Source organism: Prenolepis imparis, unplaced genomic scaffold (assembly GCF_030444845.1).
Source record: "Prenolepis imparis isolate NDT839.2.m4 unplaced genomic scaffold, iyPreImpa1.0 SCAF_11, whole genome shotgun sequence".
NCBI classification, from domain to species: domain Eukaryota; kingdom Metazoa; phylum Arthropoda; class Insecta; order Hymenoptera; family Formicidae; genus Prenolepis; species Prenolepis imparis.
This window is the reverse complement of record NW_028141169.1, coordinates 15,138,852-15,154,298: the sequence shown is the minus strand read 5'-3', so window position 1 is coordinate 15,154,298 and position 15,447 is coordinate 15,138,852. Positions and strand designations below refer to the sequence as shown.

The window sequence follows — 15,447 nt, the reverse complement described above, 5'->3', positions numbered from 1 at the left end:
TTCGAGAATAGCCACGATTGCGACCCTCGCCGCGATAACACGACGAGCGATCGATTATCCGATCGATGGCGACATCCATGGGCGCCTAACGCGAATTATTCTGTGTAACGACTTCTTGTTCCGCCCACCAGCGCGATATGTCATCCGGCGGGCGCGTGGCGTCAAGTAATTGGTCCGCGAACCTAATTCCACGTAGGAAAGGCGAGTACCACGAATTCATCTGCCGCGTGCTTCCGGAAAAGAAACCGGCCGGCAGATCTCGATCATACAGCACCGTGTAAACATGTCCTGGCACGGTCTTACGTTCGTGTGCGCTCACGGCTCGGCCGTTTTTTAAACGATTAACAATATTAGGCGCCGCGAATATTATGAAACTAGGTGAACGATAATCGAGAGCGGATAGTTCTTCGAATTATGTGCATCTAAACGATAGTTGCGCTCGGTTGTGAGATCGATCTCGCGATATAGTGATTGCAACGCGCGAGCATCTTTCTCGAGACGCGTTTACACCATCTTTAATTCGACAAAAAACTAATCTTGTCACGTCAATAAATGACTCATTGTCATTGCATAAATTTAGAATAAATCTGTGATGGTTGTGCAATAAATGATTTTGTTATTACAACAAAAAAAACCAAGAAAGGATTCGTAACCAGTGGTGCTTACTTTCCGGCTGATTCAACTTCCTACGACACACGCAAGCTTTTCAACACCGAACGCACTTGGATCGTCCGAGTCTTATTCATTCAAAATCCTCTTGAAATTCATACTCAAACATAATTTTGGTCCTTCGAGCTGGATCACCGGTCAGTGAGGCACCCGGTACTCTGCATGTGGGGATAATCTTCACATCTCTATCTCTCTCTCTCTCTCTCTCTCTCTCTCTCTCTCTCTCTCTCTCTCTCTCTCTCTCTCTCTCATCTCTTTCTCATATCGCGACGTGGCGCGGCGAAGCCTCTGGAAGAGGATACACGCCGGCCATTTTGAGAAGAGTTCCGATCGTGCCTGGAAGCGAAATCTAAAGGCTCAACACTTCAAGCTGACTACAAAATGGAGGAACTTCTTGAACAGCAACGAGTTTATGCGTTCGATCGAGCGCGCTGTAGTGAACTTTAAGAAGATTGGAAAAACGAAAGCATCTATTCCAATCATCAAACAGCGCATCTCTGTGCTAAAAGCATCGTTCGCGCAATGCGAGTTGAATCATGCTAAGCTTCTCGCGCCTTCCACTCCAGAATTTCGCGCAGCCGAAAAATACTTCACCGAGGATCATTTTCTGGACTGCGAAGAAGCCTTCTTCGAAGCCTTGGACTACATGATGGACCGCCAAGCGCAATTAACACCTACCGACACGAGACCTCTCAACGCTTCAGATCGCAGCAGCTCGTCGTCACACGGAGGCAGAATCACCCCGTCTCTCCCAAAGATAAGTCTTCCGAAGTTTAGCGGCGAATTTATCGAATGGGGAACCTTTCGCGATCATTTCAATTCAGTTGTCACAGAAAACCCGGATTTATCGGATGTTACGCGCATGCACTACTTATTATCGTGCTTAAAGGGCGAAGCTAGCGATCTCGTAAAAACGCTGCCAATAACCGCTAATTTTCAAGTCGCTTGGACAACTCTTTTCACGCGTTATGATAATCGCAGGAGAATCGTTTACGAACATGTCCACGCGTTACATTCGTTGCCGACCATTCATTCGGAATCTGCGCCCGAATTAACCGTGTTGCGAGATAAAGCATCCATGGCGATACAGGCGTTGCGGAATCTCGGTCGACCAGTCGAACAAACGGATGATTTTCTTGTCTATCTAATTTCTCAACGACTAGATAAGGCGACGAGAAGAGCGTGGGAATTACATTTAGGCGACACCACAGAATGTCCGACCTACGAAGCTCTCGAAAAATTCCTTGCCGCTCGAATTCGCGCTTTCGAGAATATTCTACCGACTATAGCAGTTCATAAAAAACCGACCAATAAATCAGTAGTACAGAGTCACACTGCTAACACTTTCAAATGCCTGGATTGCAAACAAAATCACTCGCTGACCTCCTGTACAGAATTCAAAAGTAAATCGGTTCAACAGCGACGCGAGTTAGTTAATAAATTACATCGCTGCTTTAATTGCCTTAGTCAAAACCATGTACGAAAAGACTGTCAAAGTAAATATTTCTGTAGAGTATGTCAAAAGTCTCATCACTCTCTACTTCATGAAGACTCGGGTACATCAACAGCTTATACGAACAATATAAAAACTTCCGAGTCAAAACCCGCGGAAATTGCTCAACTTTCGTCTCATTTACTCTCACAATCACACGTGATAAAAACGGGTGTTTTGCTTGCAACCGCATGGATACGAGTAAGTTCGCCGGACGGACGGTTCAGTATCTTTCGCGCCATGCTCGACCAAAGTTCCGCGATGACGCTTGTCACAGAACGTCTAGCTCAATGCTTACGTCTGAAGAAACAACGTGTTTCAGTCGCGATATCCGGCGTCGATGGCGCATCCATAGCTGCCCAGTATGCAGTACATGTAAACGTCGCGTCGCGAAGCGGGCAAGGACCGTCGTATTCCACTGCCGCTCTCGTGTTGAAGTCGCTTTCAACTTATATTCCGCCGCGCTCAAGTAATCTTAATTCGTTAGAGTATTTACAAGGCTTGGAGCTCGCGGATAAATCTCCGTCAAGTCATGATAAGATTGATATACTTATCGGTGCAGATCTTTACGGATTTCTCTTGCGTGATGGTGTGCGACGTCGCGCGTCTACTGAACCAATCGCACAACACACCATCTTTGGTTGGATTCTGTCCGGAGTCATCTCTGCCGAATCTCAATCTATTCAGCCGTCAATTACAATTCAGCATTGTTGTACGAATGCCGAATTGATCACTACACTACGGCAGTTCTGGGAGATCGAGAAAGCGCCAGTACGCACGCACCTCTCTGAGGAGGAGATGCGGTGCGAGGAACATTTCCAACAGACCTATAGGCGGGACGACTCCGGCCGATATATCGTTCGACTCCCCTTTAAGAGCGCTCCTCCGATCGACATTGGAGACTCAAAATATTCAGCCCTGTGTCTGTTTCGCAAAACCGAACACCGTTTAACCGCAAATCTTATTCAAGCAGACGAATATAATGCTTTCTTACACGAATATCCGAATCTCGGGCATATGACGCGAGTAGTACCAACCGAATCATTGCCGCCACAAATCGTATACATACCACATCACGCGGTATTCCGAGACGCGAGTTCGACCAGCCGTCTACGCGTAGTCTTCAACGCGTCTCACAAAACGTCAAACGGTCGATCACTAAACGATCATCTAATGGTAGGCCCGAAACTGCAGAAGGATATTGTAGCGGTGCTGTTGCGGTGGCGTCTGTATCGATACTGTTACACCGCAGATATCGCTAAAATGTACAGACAAATTCGAGTCGATACACGCGATGTCGACTATCAAAGAATCTTTTGGAGACCTACGCCTGATAATGATGTTTGCGAATACAGTCTTCAGACAGTAACGTACGGAACTGCCTGTGCGCCATACATGGCTTTGCGCGTTCTCGATCAACTGTCTCGGGACGATGGCAAAGACTTCCCATTAGCAGCTCCTGTTCTGAGTGAAAACGTTTACGTAGACGACTGTCTGTTCGGAGCTGATGATCCGCTACTCGCAAGGCAAACTAGAGATCAACTAATAAAATTGCTCGGTAGAGCCAGTTTTCATTTACGAAAATGGGCGAGTAATTGTGAATCACTAGTTAACGACATAAATCCTGCTGATCACGGGTTAGCAAGCGACTTTTCGCGGAGGATGAAAACCTTAAAATTCTCGGCATCACGTGGAATCCGGAAAGCGATTCATTTCGTTTCCAAACTACGCCGTCGCATCAGCCCGTTACGACAAAGCGGACAATTCTCTCACTGATTGCGCGAATGTATGATCCGTTAGGTTGGATCACTCCAATCATCATAACAGCTAAGATTCTCATACAAAATTTGTGGTTGCACGGTTGTTTATGGGATGACGCATTGCCCGAGGAATTACAATTACAATGGGACAAATACTATCGCGAGATTCCATTATTACGCTCCATCTGCATTCCTCGTTGGGTAGGACGAGGCTGAAACCCTCCACTGCGAGATACACGGCTTTTCGGACGCCTCGACATTAGCATACGGAGCTGTCGTATATCGGGTGTTAAAAAAGTGGCGGATACGCTGTATAGGGGTGAATTCCTGAGGTTATTTGGAGACGATTTTTCTTCAACGAAAATGTCGAGAGAAGTCATCATTTTTTGCAAGCTCCCAATTTTTGCCATCATATATCTTGGTAACTAAGCCTTAAATTAAAATTCTATTAAATTAAAGTCGACTTGAAATTAATTGAAGAATGTAGTTTTGTTAATATTTTAATTCCACAATACTTAGTTTACGAAAAGCCCTTTATTTTCAATTACTTATAACTCGAAAATTATTGGTGCCTCGACATTTTCACTGAGGAAAAATCGTCTCCAAATAACCTCAGGAATTCACCCCAATACAGCGTATCCGCCACTTTTTTAACACCCTGTATATCCGAATTTGCAATCTCGATGGAACAATCCGCATAGCACTGTTGCTCGCTAAATCAAAAGTTGCTCCTCTTAAACCAATGAGCATCCCACGGTTGGAACTGCAAGCGACTCTGCTCTTGGTCAAGTGTATCAACGTCGTGCAGGAATCAATCTCAATCACGACTACTTCGGTTCATTGCTGGACGGATTCAACCGTCGCTCTTACGTGGATACGCCACCATCCTTCAAAGTGGAAGTCATTTGTCGCCAATCGCGTTTGCGAGGTACAAACACGGCTGTCTCAAGCTATCTGGCATCACGTTCCGACGACGATGAACCCCGCCGACTTAGCTTCGAGGACAATCCGCCGCGAAATTCGGAAGGTGTGCGCTTTGGTGGAACGGACCAGACTGGCTGCTGCTGTCGCCTGAGCATTGGCCGATGACGACGAAAAAACTATTTTTTGAAACAGCGGTCGAAGAAAAATCTTCAATATCACATCATGTAGTTTCCACCCTCAATTGGGATCTCTCTCAGCGGTATTCAGCATGGAAAAAATTATTGCGAGTTACCGCATATGTGATCCGGTTTTGTGATCTGTTAAGATTAGCAAACAAGGAAGTCAAAATTAACCTGCCAGTCCCTTGCACTTTCAGCTCATGAAATAAATCGCTCGTTCGTCTACTGGATACGCTTCATTCAGACGACGCTATTTCCCGACGAACAACGGCAGTTGCAAAATAAATCTGCGATATCAAACCGCAGCAAGTTGTCGGCCCTTAATCCTTTTCTCGATCAGGACGGATTAATCCGAGTCGGTGGTCGCTTAAAGCATTCGAAGTTGCCGGAACTCGCAAAACATCCGATCGTCACATCCTCTCGTTAAGCTCATTATTAAAGAGATTCATTCGCAAGCTCAACATTCAGGCCCTACTCTAACGTTACATTTGTTGCGCGAAACTTATTGGTTATTGCGTGCACGACAACTTGTTCGCTCGGTTCTGCATACGTGCGTTACGTGCGCTCGATACAAAGCAGAAACGGCGACCGAATTGATGGCCGATCTCCCACAATTTCGCGTCCGTCCCTCATTACGCGCATTCATACATTGCGGAGTGGATTACGCAGGACCTTTGCTTATCCGTTATGCACCGGGACGAGGACATAAAGGTCACAAGGCCTATATCGCGTTATTTATCTGTATGGTGACTCGAGCAATACACCTCGAACTAGTCAGTGATTGTTCCTCCGCGGCATTTCTTGCGACGTATAATCGTTTTTGCGCGCGACGCGGAGTACCAAGTTTCATGTACTCGGACAACGCAACAAATTTTCGAAGTGCTCAACGCGAGCTTGCGCTGGCTTGGCAAGCGACCACGACGGATCCGAATATAATAACGAGAATGTCTGAAGCTGGAATAATCTGGCACTTTCTGCCTCCGTCTGCTCCGCACTTTGGCGGCTTGTGGGAGGCAGGAGTGCGCAGCTTAAAACACCATCTCAAACGAGTTGTCGGTTCGCACACTTTGACTTTTGAAGAAATGACCACTCTGCTCTGTAAAATCGAAGCTTGTTTGAACTCGCGTCCGATCGCTCCGATCTCGGATGATATATAAGATTACTCAGCATTGACGCCGGGTCATTTTCTGATTGGTTCTGCGATAAATGCCATTCCTGAGCCTACGCTCTTCGATGAGAAAGACAATCGGTTAACACGATGGCAGTTATTAAGTAAGTTACGCGACCAATTTTGGAATTCGTGGCTCAATGATTATTTGCATTCATTACAGCAGAGACCGAAGTGGCGAACCGTACACGTTGCTAGCGCGGATCGGAAAAATTGTCTTAATTCGGAATCCTTTAGCTCCGCCAAGCCAGTGGGAGCTCGGTCGAATGACCGAGTGTCACCCGGGACCAGACGGTTATATTAGAGTGGTGACTGTCAAAACCGCAAAATCTGTTTACAAACGCCCGATTACTAAGTTGTGTTTTCTGCCAGTCGAGATCAACGAACAAAGCGACCCTATCTCGGACGAGAGCCCGAATGTCAGTGAAACTTCGGCGTAAATAATCACTATAGCCTTGCTACTGCGTTCCGAAACTTCAACTCTCAGTGTCAAATGAGTTTGTTGTGCTTCAAGTTATCAATACTAGATTTAATAGTCTAACTTTTCCTTAGTATTTCATTCTAAAATAAGTGCTTATTGAGTTCCGTTTCTCTCTTTTTTTTAATGTAATTAGTTTATAAGACAATTAACTCTAAGATCTGTTATATCTCTTCACCTCTTTAATGTTATAAGATTTCTCCGCCAGTGTGTCATGGCGGGCGGCGCAACATTGATATCAAATCAAATCGCGAGTTCAGTTCCTGTAGTTTTGTTTTTGTCGGATGAAAATCCGAAGCGGGCGGTTATGTTCGAGAATAGCCACGATTGCGACCCTCGCCGCGATAACACGACGAGCGATCGATTATCCGATCGATGGCGACATCCATGGGCGCCTAACGCGAATTATTCTCTGTAACGACTTCTTGTTCCGCCCACCAGCGCGATGTCATCCGGCGGGCGCGTGGCGTCAAGTAATTCCGCGAACCTAATTCCACGTAGGAAAGGCGAATACCACGAATTCACCTGCCGCGTGCTTCCGGAAAAGAAACCGGCCGGCAGATCTCGATCATACAGCACCGTGTAAACACGTCCTGGCACGGTCTTACGTTCGTGTGCGCTCACGGCTCGGCCGTTTTTTAAACGATTAACAATATTAGGCGCTGCGAGTATTACGATACTAGGTGAGCGATAATCGAGAGCGGATAGTTCTTCGAATTATGTGCATCTAAACGATAGTTGCGCTCGGTTGTGAGATCGATCTCGCGATATAGTGATTGCAACGCGCGAGCATCTTTCTCGAGACGCGTTTACACCGTCTTTAATTCGACAAAAAACTAATCTTGTCACGTCAATAAATGACTCATTGTCATTGCATAAATTTAGAAAAATCTGTGATGGTTGTGCAATAAATGATTTTGTTATTACAACAAAAAAAACCAAGAAAGGATTCGTAACCAGTGGTGCTTACTTTCCGGCTGATTCAACTTCCTACGACACACGCAAGTTTTTCAACACCGAACACACTTGGATCGTCCGAGTCTTATTCACTCAAAATCCTCTTGAAATTCATACTCAAACTATATCCCGCAATAAATCGAGTTCTTTGCGCGTAAGCATTTCTATGGGCCCTTTGCACTTAAGAGAGATCGGGTATACATACTCGTGGAGTTCCAGAAATCGCTCGATCATAATTAGAGTGGAATTCCACCTCGTGGGAACGTCTTGTTTAAACTTAAGAAGTGTTGCTTCCGTTTTTCCGTCTCGTTTTTGCAGACGCCGCAATTCGTCCGAAACGACAACGCTGCGTTTCATTAGCGTTACAATGGACTTTACTTTCGCGATTGCTTGTTCGACCCCAAGCGTAGCATTTATTGCATCGGGTACAATATGCGATACGGCGTGAGTAAAACACTCAATATGTTTGGAAGCACCGAAACAATCTATTGTTGCTTTTTTAATATTCGCGCCGTTGTCAGTCACCAGATCGCTGTCACGGTTTCTCAATTAATCCCGAAGGACTGAATTCCTTGCATAAGAATTTCCGAAATGTAATGTGCTGTGTGGCTTTCTTCTAATGGCAATACGCCCAAACATCCACTTTTCATTTTATTATCATGTAAGTAGTGCACCGTTATCCCTAAATACCCACGATTTGAAATATCCGACCAGATATCACATGTGAGAGTTAATGAAGTAACTTGAGCAATCTCGCGTTTGAACATGCCATGCAGATATTCGTACTTATCATCCATATAACGAGTGATAGTGCGTCTTGATGGGATCTTATATCGCGGAGCTATCGTCTTCATGAGAGTGCGGAATCCTTCGTTTTCCACGGTAGAGAGAGGACAGTGGTCCGTAGCGAGCACATATAGTATGGCGTTAGTTATATTGTTGAACGATGTTCCTCCATCTGGCAATTAAAAATATATATATAAAATAATTATATATATAAAATATAAAATATAATTAATAAGGGTAGAGTAAGGCTTTATTGACGAGCAGTAGTAGTTGAAGATTAAATTAAATGTATTCTAATAGATTTGATACATAATATACAAATATTCAAGACGAATTTGATACATAATATACAAATATTCAAGACGAATTTGATACATAATATACAAATATTCAAAACGATACGTTTCGACACTCACTTGTGTCTTTTCAATCGTTGGAAAAAATTTAATGTGTTACAATTTGTTCATGTTCTTCGTATTATTTAGCGGTTGTAGTCGGAAATTATTTAGTCAATCTATATATAGATTTCCATATATTAAGAGTCTCTTTGAACATCTTATTAAAGCATTCAAACAAACAGAATATTCACCAGGTTACAAATGTTTTAATAAATTAAACAGGTTCATTAAATTACACAAAGACCTAACAGAACATATCTAATAATAATATTATATACAAAATAAAATTTGATCAATAAGAATTACTTAAGGCTCTTCCGTATTAAATACAAATATAAGTAATAGGCCTTAAAATTTGATTGTTTTATATTTCTTTTATGTTTGTTTATTCTTGTGTTTAATTTTCTCTTCGTTTGACCTACATATGAGACGTCGCAATCATTGCAATTTATTTTGTATATAATATTATTATTAGATATATGTTCTGTTGGGTCTTTGTGTAATTTAATGAACCTGTTTAATTTATTAAAACATTTGTAACCTGGTGAATATTCTGTTTGTTTAAATGCTTTAATAATATGTTCAGAGAGACTCTTAATATATGGAAATCTATATATAGATTGACTAAATAATTTCCGACTACAACCGCTAAATAATACTAAGAACATGAACAAATTGTAACACATTAAATTTTTTCCAACGATTGAAAAGACACAAGTGAGTGTCGAAACGTATTGTCTTGAATATTTGTATATTATGTATCAAATCTATTAGAATATTTAATTTAATCTTCAACTACTACTGCTCGTCAATAAAGCCTTACTGTACCCTTATTAATTTTACCAATTTGTTACGAGCAATATTTACAATTATAAAATATTATATAAAATATATATATATAAATAATAAAACTGTGTGTGTGCGTGCATGCGTGCGTGCGTGTGTGTGTGCGTGTGTGTGTGTGTGTGAAAGATCACAATAATTATAGTGGTAACTATTAGCGTTTTCGAATGGACTGGATTAAACCATCTTGCATTGGATTAATAACATCATTGACCAATCAACTATTCCTCAGAAGAATAGAATGACTGTGATTAGTCAATGACGTTATTAACTCAACTCAAAACGGATCAACCCAGTCTACTCGTAAACGCTAATGGTCAATCACTTGAACTCAACTATGTATATATCATTACCTGCGAATGAGTGGACTCGTCGAAAGACAATATCGATTTTTTGATCGCTGCCGACTAACTGAACCTGAGAAAAATTTAATTTATTAAAATGTATGGATGATTGTAAAATTCGTCCAATCTCAAATGGATTTATGTACTTACAGGCTTTAGAACATTCTTTTGCATCTCTGTGTCTCTGTCTGCGTTTTCTGAAGGATCATCTTTACTTTCCGATAATTTCTTTCTTTTACTTGCCACGATGTCTAAATAGGAAATGGTCTTTTGCTTGCTTCCAGTGGCAATGAGTGAGTTGTTGAGTTGCCTTATTGTAGGGTGCTTTCGAGCCAGATGCTACGTTAAATTTGTAGTGTTTCCACTGTGTTTAAGAATCTTCATACAGATTAGACATTGAGCAGTTGTTGCGTCTTTTTTTTTAAAACTATCCCAAACATGACTTTTCAATTTAGAGCGATTCTTAAGTACGTCCTCCCTGTGAACAGTACATATTGGTAAGTATATCGAAGTGGTATCCAAATATATATTATATATATATATATATATATACATTTTTACTTACGACATCGTAATGCAAGTTGCAGTTTTGATTGTGGACGTGCTGGGCTCAGTAGACAATGACGTTACTGAAGATGAAGGAGCTATCGAACTTTGGGCAGAAAGAGCTATAGGATATAATAATAGACATAGATTCACGGAAATGAACGATTATATTTAATTATACTTCATAATATGAATTACCGTTTACAGATGTTCGTAAGGGTCCGTGAAGAGATCTAGTTTCGTTTCGAAAATGCTGCTTAATGTCAGTCTGTGCGAATGCAGTCAATTTTGTTTTATCAGTCTTGGTATTTTTATATTTATTTTTAATATTTGATGACTTCTTCGAGCAATCTGATGGTGGCATGTCCATTACAGACGATTGTGGTGACAACTGAAATATCCAACTTGACGAATTCATTTTGTGTGCTTGAGGTAGGAGGATCCGCTATTGTACAAAATATATATGCATTATTAATACATTCCCTTATAATTTAATTTTGGACGAGTTTTTTAATTCATCGATTGATAATCGCATGATGATGCAGCAAAATGCTGCATTTGTGCATCATGCAATTGATCAATCGATGAATTAAACTCGCTCTTTTTATATGAATCTTGAGAATACAAACCATTGACATTGGTATCCGGAAAAGCCTCAAGTTCTTTTAAGAGTATCATACCCTGAGATATTTGGTTTTCTTCCAAATGTAACAATGACAAGTCGATAGACTCACTGGAAGAGAAACATGAACAAATATTACGTCATGCAGCATTACGATTCTCAATTCTCAGAAAATCGACACAATAACATTACATACAAATTCACGTCGTCCTTTGACCGTGAAATAATATTGATGTTTTCATCCGGATTCTTTATCGCGCCCGATGTGATTAAAGCTCGAATTTAATTCACTGTGTGTTCATCATTATCGGTAAAATTATATTCGTATATTACATCTAAAAAGAACTATTCAAAACATCCAATTAACAGTATAATAGTAGTTTACTTACGTGTTACGTCCTGTGGACTCCACGATTCTTTTCTTTCAAAGAATGCAAGGCGATGATTGAAAAATCACAGGCGTGGGAATAAGACTATGATCTGGCAGGCGAAGCAGCTGACCGGAGACGGTTAATCATAAAAATAAAAATAAAAAAAGGAGAGATACATACCAGATGTAACTCGCGGTGTCTGAAATTCTCGCTTTGACTAGTTGACAACTCGCGCTTGAAAAGCAATAAAAATCTTTTTTTTAAAGGAAAATTTTACTTAAAAAGTAATAAAAACTTTTTAGAAGGAAATCTCCACTTGAAAATCAATAAAAATTTAGAAGAAAACTTCCACTTGAAAACGAATAAAATTTTACCAGACTAACAACGATAACCGAATCCAAACAAATGCCGCCTGACAGATCACCGAGATAATCTCGAGAGGATAATAAAAATATAAACCTCAACAAATTCTCCATTGGTCAAAACCTAGGGCCTTAAACAAAACCCCTGACCAATCCCGGTAAACTTTTAAAATCAAGAGACGCCTCCGGGACTGAAAGGGCGTTATTGAAAAATTCCCTATTCGTCAGAAAATATTAACAAACTAACGGCAAGGAGGAGCAAGAAGGTATATATACCCGTGACATCTCTCAGAGAATCTCAATCTTTTTCTCAAAACCTATGCACGCGGATCATTCGCGAAAAGTTATACTACCATCCTTCGAGCCCGTAAAATTGTTCGAATCTCGAACTCGTGAGTGACACTTGTGAGATCATTGTGTGCTCAGTGCTCACCGATTACGACAATTTTCGCGAGTGAACAACCGTGAGTGGAACACCATCCTCACGGAGGAGTCCTTAGCCAGATTCACACCTGGGATAATCGGAATAGTTAACACCTACCTGCGCACTCCATAAGTAGTAAGTTTATCAAGCGTGCTACATCTCCACCCTTATACTTAAAAATAATTCTGGGACTTCAATTAAATTATTTTCCTTTTTGATTTATTAATTTATTATCATTGTTTAATTCTAACTCTGTAAAACTGTCCTTTCTCCCTCCATCCTTACCCCCCCACTCTCTCTCTCTCTCTCTTGAAATCACTTCGGATTTCCCGCGATAGCGGAGCAATCCGTGATTCCTTCAATTCTCTTTCTCTCTCTTGAAATCACTCAGGATTTTCCGCGTTAGCGGAGCAATCCGTGATTTCTTCCATCTTCTCTCCCTCTCTCGAAATCACTCTGGATTTCCCGCGATAGCGGAGCAATCCGTGATTTATTCTCTCTCTCTCTCTCTCTCTCTCTCTCTCTCTCTCTCTCTCTCTCTCTCTCTCTCTCTCTCTCTCTCTCTCTCTCTCTCTCTCTCTCTCTCTCTCTCTCTCTCTCTCTCTCTCTCTCTCTCTCTCTCTCTCTCTCTCTCTCTCTCTCTCTCTCTCTCTCTCTCTCTCTCTCTCTCTCTCTCTCTCTCTCGAACGAACGAACGAACGAACGAACGAACGAACGAACGAACGAACGAACGAACGAACGAACGAACGAACAAATAAGTAATAAAATAACTAACTAAATTATTAAATAATTAAAATATCAAAATTATATAAAAATAAATATATATATTCTTAGTGTTTAAATATATATATATATCCCCTTTTTTTCTCTACAAGAACTCCCAGAGTTATTTTTCAGTAAGAACTCTTCTTGTCCGGTTATTTTATTGTACGCTCTCGTAGTGGAAAATCCAAGGAGACGACCCTCGCGAACCGCTGCTAAATTGGCGCGAAACCGGCGTAATAGGCGGTTAAGGAAAGCGTTGGCACGGAGTCTGGCTGCGGGCGAAACCTTCGGCTCCTTAAATAAAATTAACACACCGATTCACACTGAGACAACTAATACATATCACCCTACGGTCTCTCCTATTTCCTCACCCGAACGTACAGAAACCCCGCTGATACCGTCTCCCGCTACCTCTGCTTCTGCAGAACTTTTCGATTCCCCGCGAACTCCTTCTCCTCTTTCTCCCGAACCCGCTATACCTCAGCGGGCCCCTTCCCCTCACTCCTCTGTTTCCTCTGAGGACGCCGATTCTCTGCGGACCCCTTCTCCCTTTCTTCCCTCTGCTTCTCCCGAACGCCCTGATCCACCTAGATCTCCGTCTCCGGCTCCCTCAACAATCATCCTCGAGGATTCTCCTCCCTCATCCCCAACGTCCTCTGTAAATAGGGAACATCCGGAGGAGTTCGAAGTAATAGATATCGGCGACGACGATTCCGAAGAATCAGAATCGCCTGCCAAGCTCTCATACGAGCAATTTAGAGCTTGGTTGATAAATCAGCTCCCAGGGATACGAGAAGTCCCTGAGTGAGCTTTCACAATTGGTCCAGGCCCTGTAGACCACGAGGCCTTACGAGAATTTTTAGAGACCACTGATAGGAATAACATCATCCCCTGGTATGTTCCCGGGCGCAGATGTCCTTTAGCCGTCCCTGCACACCTTCTCCTACGAACTTATCCCCCCTCCACTGCCAAAATTACCGAACTCTCATAAACTGGCATTCTTACTCACACGCACACACATGGACACAATTTTTATATATCTATTATCGTTTAAATTATTGTAACCACCAATCGGAACCCTAAAATTTAAACAATAACTCTTACCCCTTTCTGCCCTGATTGAAGACCTCCGTACTAATGTATCACCCGCGACCCATACCCATACACTCACACTTTCATTAGCAACTAAGTCCGTCGATTATATTATTATGTATATAATCTCTTTCGTCACTACATTAGGAATAAACTTATAAATTTCAACACAAATGATTTTCATTTATTAACAACCCCGTTCCCACTCATTCCCGTAAACCGAGATCGCACAAGGTCCCATCCTGCGCAAAAGAGATTAAATTCTCTTGCCGAAAAGGGACCACCGAGCGAACGGCCCTTTAAATAGAGTAAGAGCGACCCTTGCGGTCGTTGACCTATTTGGGCCCAGACGTTCGTTCGGGTCGAACAGACGGATAGTCTGCCGTCGTTCGAAATATAAATTTAGTTACGTCCTTCCTTTCGACTCTTCCTTCCTTGAGTCTGGACGTAACATACGTATTAACGATAAATAGTCGGATAAGGAGAGATTGCGAACGCAAAACGATTCTTGATTATTTATGCGAAAATGAACGGCATACGGATGATTAAACTTAATTTTTTTAGGCTTCTCTAATGAAGGATCCATATCTTCATGTGTAACAGATTCGTACGTAATTAACATACGTAAAAAACACACATAAAAAAATACACTTTGGACACTGGCGAAGAGCATTATCCATTATCCGGCTTTTTCCGTTGTGCGTTGCTGCTTGTTGCGTTGTACAATTGTCTGAAGGCCGATGTCCACAATGCTAGAAGTTGGTCCGAGTTCTCGGACCGAAAAGTTTGTAGCCAATTAATTTGCAGCTTTTACGGAAAAGTGGCAATTTTATTGGCTACAAACTTCTCAGTCCGAGAACTTGGACCGAGTTCTAGCATCGTGGACATCGGGCTTCAGACCTAGATTACATACTACATAGAGTTTTCGCGAAGCAAAGTTAGGTCAAGAAACATCGATATTATTCTTTAATAATCGATTGTTACTCGATGCATCGATTAGCAAAAACATCGATTAAAAATGATCGATGTTGTGATGAAAAATATCGATTTTCCAAACATCGAGTGAACATCGCCCACCACTGATTCATGACCAAGGGCGTCCGCAGGATTTTTTCCAGGGGGGGCATCATTTATTGTTAGAATATTACTTCCAGAATACTTATATGATTTAAAATATATACACCTTTTGGTAAAAGCTTTCTCACCGCGACAAGATAGATGTATGTTGAAAAAGATTTTCTTTTTGTTAATTTTTTAGTTTTGTTTT

General features: G+C 41.8%; 1 protein-coding gene and 1 pseudogene across 1 annotated transcript; one reads left to right on the top strand and one right to left on the bottom strand.

The window, feature by feature from the left end:
* The first annotated feature begins 1,081 nt into the window (after nucleotides 1-1,081).
* Nucleotides 1,082-4,996, top strand: LOC145943218 (uncharacterized). Its single transcript, XM_083050697.1, has 2 exons — nucleotides 1,082-3,752; nucleotides 4,623-4,996. Exons 1-2 carry the CDS (start codon nucleotides 1,082-1,084, stop codon nucleotides 4,994-4,996), a joined length of 3,045 nt encoding a protein of 1,014 aa, XP_082906823.1.
* A 2,079-nt stretch (nucleotides 4,997-7,075) lies between these two features.
* Nucleotides 7,076-14,802, bottom strand: LOC145943217 (uncharacterized; annotated as a pseudogene).
* Nucleotides 14,803-15,447: the final 645 nt, after the last annotated feature.

What these genes read in the sequence shown, in the direction of transcription:
- LOC145943218 (XM_083050697.1), top strand. Translation starts at nt 1,082, where the DNA reads ATGCGTTCGATCGAGCGCGCTGTAGTGAACTTTAAGAAGATTGGAAAA. An exon ending in TCATTTACGAAAATGGGCGA is followed by an intron (nt 3,753 to 4,622) that starts GTAATTGTGAAT and finishes CAATCCGCATAG; the next exon opens with CACTGTTGCTCGCTAAATCA.